We start from the raw sequence: 6,879 nt of genomic DNA, 5'->3' as shown, positions 1-6,879 counted from the left end.
ACAAATGTTGCAGTGTAGTTGTGCCCTTTCTGTCGCGCGATGCAGGTCGTCGTGTAGACCGTCCTAGCCTAAGGGCCGGCAGTGTTACTCCCTGGGCTTTGTGGCTTAGGTCATGTGACCTCGCTGACCAATCCTAGCCCTCCTGCGCATATATAAGTGGCTCAGCCCCTTCCCAGATGCCTCAGTGTCAAGGTCCTTGTGTCCTGCTTCCCGGCTGATCCCTGCCTGCTTGCCTTGACTCTTCTGTTGCTGATCCGGATTGCCTGACCTGCACCTGTGCCGCCTGCCCTGACCTATTACCCGTCTGACTTCGCTCCTGCCTCATCCTTCGGTCCTGCACTGTTGCTCCTGGTAACGACCCGCCTGCTGACAACGCCTGTACTTCCGGATCCGCCTGGACCAGCTGCCTCGTGTGCCTATCCTCCTCAAGAGGTAGCGACCTGGTGTTCCCCTCGGTAAAGTCTATCCCCACCAGCAGGGGTACTGTGAAGAATTGAGGGGTTCACTTAGACAATGCCCTTAGAGGAGGTGGCACAGTGCGTTCTTCACACCCGCTGATTTGTGACAACTGTATTCTCCTGTCCTACAGTCGTCCTCTCCCCTGAAATGGCTGATAACAGGGGGCAATAGACTATATTCTCCTGTCCTACAGTCATCCTCTCCCCTGAAATGGCCGATAACAGGGGGCAATAGACTGTATTCTCCTGTCCTACAGTCATCCTCTCCCCTGAAATGGCTGATAACAGGGAGCAATAGACTGTGTTCAACTGAATAACCAATAGAGGGAAGAAAGACTGAAGGATTAGTTTACTTTTAAAATAATTGTACCCAATTTTCTCTTTTATTGCGGTCGTTCTCTTCGAGGGATCAGAGGTTTGTTTTTCTGATATATGGCCCTAAATCTAGAAATTTCCTTCCAGCAGAATAAGATTTTGCCCATCAGTCACCACTAGGGGGAGCTCACTGCATAGAGATTTATACAGCTCCTACTGAAGTCAATACCAGCTCAATCTTTGTGGCACTCCCTCTAGTGGTGGCTGCAGGCAGCCAGAATTTCATCAGTCTACTGTATGTGGGAGGTTGTTGAAGTTGGCTTTTTTTAGGCTCTGTTCACATCTGCATTGGAGGCTCTGTCCCAGCCGGGACTAAAACAGAATGCAGGGCAGGGCAGGGCATCCCACTCCGTGACCCAAATTCATTTAACCCTTTGTTACTTGAAATTGGCAAAACGCGTTACTTTTGATGCCAGTTTTTATGCCCACGTTGAGCCCGAACTCAATCGATATATGACATCCGTACCTTTGAGTGAGCAATGTTGGATCGGTGCGCCAAAGTTATTTAACCCTTTAAAAACACCAATTTATTTAAGTACAAAGCGATTGCCCGCTGTGATGCCAGCTTTTATTCCCAGAACCGCTTTGGACCAGGTTAGAGCTGACTGAATTTGATATGTGACTTTCCTATCTGTGTCCCTGCAATGTTAGACGAGAGGCATCAAGTCGTTTAACCCATTAAATCACCCTCTTGGATGCCAATTGTGATTGCCATTTTGGTGCCAGTTATTTCTGTTTTCAGGTGGTTTAAACTGTATTCGCGTTCAGGGCGTGTCACGGCAATGTCATTTACTACTAACACAAGTTCTTCTCAAAAAAATGATATAAAAAAAAAAAGATGCGAATAAAAAACTGCAACAGGTAACAATGCAAATGTGTGGTGCAATACTCAATGTGGCCACAAGGTGTCAGAGCCACCGTAGAAGAATATGATGTACAGGAAGAGGCTAATTATACAGGGAGGAAGTTGGCCGCCGGAGGCTGGGATTTGGCGGGGTAATCACTTTTCGAGCGTCCCAGATAATAAACGTGTCCACTGACGGCGCTTGACGTTGTCCCTACAGTCAGCCATTTTGGAGACTATGGAGAACTGCCTCACCCAGCTGCATACAGGACTCTTCTCTGCTCTCCTCGTGGGCCGCCCCTTGAAATAGGAGCCCCCTCATTGACCCTCGGACTTCCCACCTTGCACCCTTTCCCGTTAGTACAATATATTTGGTGGGTTGTCAGTGACAAGTGGTGGGTGACCCCTGGGGCCCCTAAATTGCACTCTATTACCGGGGCCCCTGATAGCAGCATGTCACCCCAGGAATGAAGATTGGGGTGCACCCTGGAATGTCTTTCTTTTAGGGTTGTCATGCTTTTCTATGAAGGACACCACCCGGGCGGTATTTACAGCGACATTCCTGCTCAGATCTCGGTGATAATGTTTAACAGCGTCCGGCTTTTTATCTACCCAAGGACTCTTTAGTCCTTTCCTAAAAGAATGCCTGGCTGTCGCCTCGCCCTCCACACACTCAGACGTGCCCCATGCCCGTCTGCCCCCACCCACATAACGTGGCGAAGAGCTGTAAAAAGCCTATAAATCCTGCAGCAGTGTTCATATAACCTTATTATGGACTAATTATATCGGCGTCTGGGGCGGCCACTAATACAGCCATCAATAAGGGGGGGCGTCACAGTATAAAGGGCGTGCCATTCAGGGGTCTGGGACAGCTGAGTGATGACCCCCTGAGGATGCCCCCCACCTCCGGAGACAATTTAAAGAGACACACGCCACAAAAGTCATCAGAGCAAAGCATTTTAATGTCGCAATGACAAACACATCCGGGAAATTCCTTCCATCCGGAATCTGGTGGTGTCCAACGCTGAGCGGTCCGAAGATTATAAGGTTTAATACACTGTCCAATAATCCAGAATATCCAGTAATCCGCCCCCTCGATAAGGCCTGTGGGTGCCGGATTAAGAGGAATTTGACCAAATTTATATATTTTTTTTAAAATGTTTTTGTTTTTTAACATGTTTTCTGCCACAAAAATCGACTGGTATACAGATAATATGCTTCAGGTAAATACTATTGTTTGATCGGGTATGCTGCCCCGCGTATGCCCGCGTTCCTACACTACAATGCCCATTATTGTGGACAAACATACAAAAAAAAAATCTTATATTTAAAAAAAATAATAATTGTATAAAGCCTTAAAGTAATGCAAATCTCTGTTCCTCAACATGCCTTTGTGCTGTGAGTAGGGCTAATATTTTGTGGGTTTCAGTGGGTTAAATCTGACCAACGTGCTTTTAAATGGGTTGTCCAAGCTTAGGAAAAGATGGCCGCTTTCACCCAGATACAGCGCCGCAGGTGTTGTCTGGGATTGCAGTTTAGCGCCATTCACTGCAATACCACGCCCAACCTGAGGATAGGTGTGGCGCTGTTATTTGGAAGAAAGCAGCCATGTTTTTCTGACCCTGGACAACCCCTTTAAAGTTTTAGGAAGCGCATGAATATTACATTTCTACATTTACTGTACCCACAAGCTAATGTATAAAGACAGCTCTGTGTACAGATGTAGCAGAGCTGAGTTTAGGACCTCTATAATGTGTATGGTATAGTATGATGATGTGATTGTGTCATAGAGCAACATACAGGGGCAGGAAGAAGCCCGTCTTTGTTGCCCACAGCAGCCAATCACAGCACAGCTTTCATTTCCCAAGAGCAGAGTATGAAATGAAAGCTGCGCTGTGATTGGTTGCTATGGGGAACAAAGGCAGTTCTGCTTTCAGTTTCATAAATCCCTTATGTTCGTATCTGTGGGCCCTCAAGAGTCGGGGCCCAGCCTGGGACAACAACCTCTATTGTTCCAATGATTTCTATGGTTCTGTGTGTCCACCTTCACACATGATCTTATTAGCGTCTGTCGTCTTCCCCGCCCTTAGACTAGGATGTCCATGTTCTTAGGTCTCTCTGGAGTCTAGGCTTGGACCGTAAAGAAAACCATCCTGCAGGAATACGCCAAGTCCACAACGTACGCCAAAAAGTTAATGCAGGTCAGGACCGTGATGCCAATTCCATTGTCCCGTGCACTCCCGTTTAAAGCTATCTTGAAAAAATACAGCGGCCATATAACCACCACGGTGAGGTACATCGCCACCGCCAAAATGTTGAAACCAATGAGGACCTTCTCAATATTTACAGGCAACATCGCCAAGAGGCGACCAATGGTGAGCAAAATGATGAGCGCCGTGATGATGAAGCAGATGGAGTAGACCGCCACGGACCACTGGAGCCCAGGATACGGGTAAATTCCCGGAAGAAGGGAGAAGATGATGCAGGCCACGTAGGTCTCAAAGACCTTCAAGAGTCCCGGCACGGTGGACAGAAATCCACTTATCTCCCCAGGTTTTGCACGCGTAAGGCCCACCTCAATGGCATAAGCAAAGAAACACAGGATAGACATGGCAGTGGCGGCCCCGCGACAAGCGCAGTTGTGTCCACTGCACACGCCCTGTAGGAAGACTGAAGGATACATGATGGAGGTGGTGAAGAGCATCAATGAGGCCAACATGGAGAAAGCAGAGGTGAAGTCCTCCCAAGATATGGGGATGGCGTTGTAGAATCCAGTCAACTCCAGAACAACTATTAAGATGGTCATGATGAAGGCCAAGATCCACGTAAACATACTCCAAGCACCATATTGGTTATGGTATGCGTCTACACTGGCCACCAAACTGAATGCCGTGCAGGAAAGAAAGATCTGGAAGAAACGTATGATGATCAGTGGAGATATCAGGTTGCGGAAATTCATCCTGGAGACAGGTGGAGCAATCCGTGGAAATGTAGGATTGATTTGAAGGGATAGTTCTTGGAGGATGTGGTTCTAGGCACAGTCCTTAGAGATGGAGAGTGTGCTTCTAGAGATAGTCCTTGGAGATGGAAGATGTGGTTCCAGGGACAGTCCCTGGAGATGGAAGATGTGGTTCTTGGAAAAGTACTTGGAGATGGAAGATGTGGTAATGGGAAAAGTACTTGGAGATGGAAGATGTGGTTCTGGGAAAACTTGGAGATAGAGGATGTGGTTGTAGAGGCAGTGCTTGGAGATGCTAGATCTAGATTTAAGGAAAGTCCTGGAGGAGGTTGTGGTTGAAGGAACTATAGGTGGAGATGGAGAATGTGGTTCTAAAGATAGTCCTTGGAGATGGAGGTTGTGGCTGAAGGAACTATTGTAGAAGTTGATGTAGAGACAGTCGGTGAAGATGGAGGAGGCAGTTGATTCGTTCAGTAATCCTGCAGAAGCTTCTCCATCGACCGGTGGTACCTAAAGAAATCGTAGACCTGTATCAACTATTCAAAACCAAAACTGAATCCTTAGGAGGGACCCATCACCTACACACAGGACGGGGGAGGGCGCAGTACGTTTTGCTCTCTCTTGTGCCGATAGGACGGTCGTGTATTTTGTGGGTCACTTTGTTGCATGGCATTGTGGGAGATGCACTCAGACTGCAGAGGAGCACGCTCTGGACGGTCACAGCAGAGGGCACTAGTGAGATGCCAGGTACTGCAGGCCTATGCCAGAGCTGCCAGTGGCTTCCTGGTGCCCCACCCTTGCTGCGGTTGACTCACATTTCACGCCCCCTCTGCCGCTCTGCATTTGGCCGGGACACTTTGCATTTTTTTTGGAGTCTTATTTGCCCAGGAGGCCACTTCACTGTAGGTACAGAGATAAGTCTGGTGCCCGCTCCTCACCCTGACATTCTGTCCATTTATTTCTGCAGATATGACCATTGGCGCAATATCTGCTCGTTAACCCTTTCTGAGTTTTTTTTATTTTTATACTATGCAGCTCTTAAAAGGGGAACTCCAACTTTTTAGGCGTTAGAGCCCCGAATATGCCCGGCTCTCCCCTTAGTAACAGCAGCCAATGGGTGACTACTTTGGTTCTCGCTTATTTATGGGGAATGGGGTATTCGGACATGAATAGCAGATTTTATTTCAGTTTTAATGATTTAAAGGGTAGGGGGTCTATAGTTTCTAGACATTTGAATGGGTATCATATCTGACCACCTGTGACCCCTCCAGCTATCCCGGCGGGGTCCCTCCCTCAGCCGAGAGGCCACAGCTAGGAGGAGTTTGAATGGAGTGGTGGTCGAATATGTGCCCTGCAACTCTATTCAGCAAACTTACAGGAGGCTAAAATGGAGGTGTTGCCCATAGTAACCAATCAGATTACAGCTTCTATTTTTCAGAGATCGATTTGAAAATGAAAGCAGCAAGCTGATTGGTTGCCATGAGCAGCTCCCCTCCCCGATCACTGATCTCTAGGGGGATTGATTGGTCACGTCTGCTCTGTATGTATTGACGGGTGTCATGTACCCACCCTAGCAGAGCAGGCATGACCAATCGATCCAGCAGATCACAGGTGAACTTGGACCCCTAGACCTGATGTAACGAAACAAAATGACCACGAGCGGCCGCGAAGGGCCCAGGCTGAGGCGGCTCTCACCTGCGGCACTGGGTGGGTGGCCCCGCGGGTTAATCCTGGGCATTGCTCGCTGGACCTCGCCGCGTGGTTCTGAGACGTTCCCCGGGCGGCGGCCGCGCTGTCTGTGACCGCCCTCTGGAGCTACAGGTGATACTTTGTATTCCAGCATCACACCCAGCTCGCCCCGGACGCTCCCCTCCCCCACGGCACACCAAACCTGAAGAATTCCTCTGATCACATTCCTCCAGTAACTCTCCAGTCACATCCAGAGCTGCAGATACAAATGGTCTACTACTCCACTCACATCCAGAGCTGCAGTCACAAATGGTCTACTACTCCAGTCACATCCACAGCTGCAGTCACAAATGGTCTACTACTCCAGTCACATCCACAGCTGCAGTCACAAGTGGTCTACTACTCCAGGCACAAATTGTCTACTACTCCAGTCACATCCAGAGCTGCAGATACGAATGGTCTACTACTCCAGTCACATCCGGAGCTGCAGTCACAAATGGTCTACTACTCCAGTCACATCCAGAGCTGCAGATACAAATGGTCTACTACTCCAG

At 48.6% G+C, this 6,879-nt stretch overlaps 1 protein-coding gene across 1 annotated transcript; it reads right to left on the bottom strand.

Moving 5' to 3' along the window:
* Positions 1-2,626: 2,626 nt before the first annotated feature.
* On the bottom strand, positions 2,627-6,879 carry LOC122944963 (myeloid-associated differentiation marker-like). Its single transcript, XM_044303728.1, has 2 exons — positions 6,332-6,879; positions 2,627-5,146 (listed from the first exon to the last, which is right to left on the bottom strand). The coding sequence occupies exon 2, from the start codon at positions 4,634-4,636 to the stop codon at positions 3,803-3,805; it is 834 nt and encodes a 277-aa protein (XP_044159663.1). The 5' UTR covers positions 4,637-5,146; positions 6,332-6,879; the 3' UTR covers positions 2,627-3,802.

Source organism: Bufo gargarizans, chromosome 8, assembly GCF_014858855.1.
Source record: "Bufo gargarizans isolate SCDJY-AF-19 chromosome 8, ASM1485885v1, whole genome shotgun sequence".
Classification (NCBI taxonomy): Eukaryota; Metazoa; Chordata; class Amphibia; order Anura; family Bufonidae; genus Bufo; species Bufo gargarizans.
Note: the sequence above shows the minus strand (reverse complement) of the source record. Positions and strands in the feature narration are given on the sequence as shown.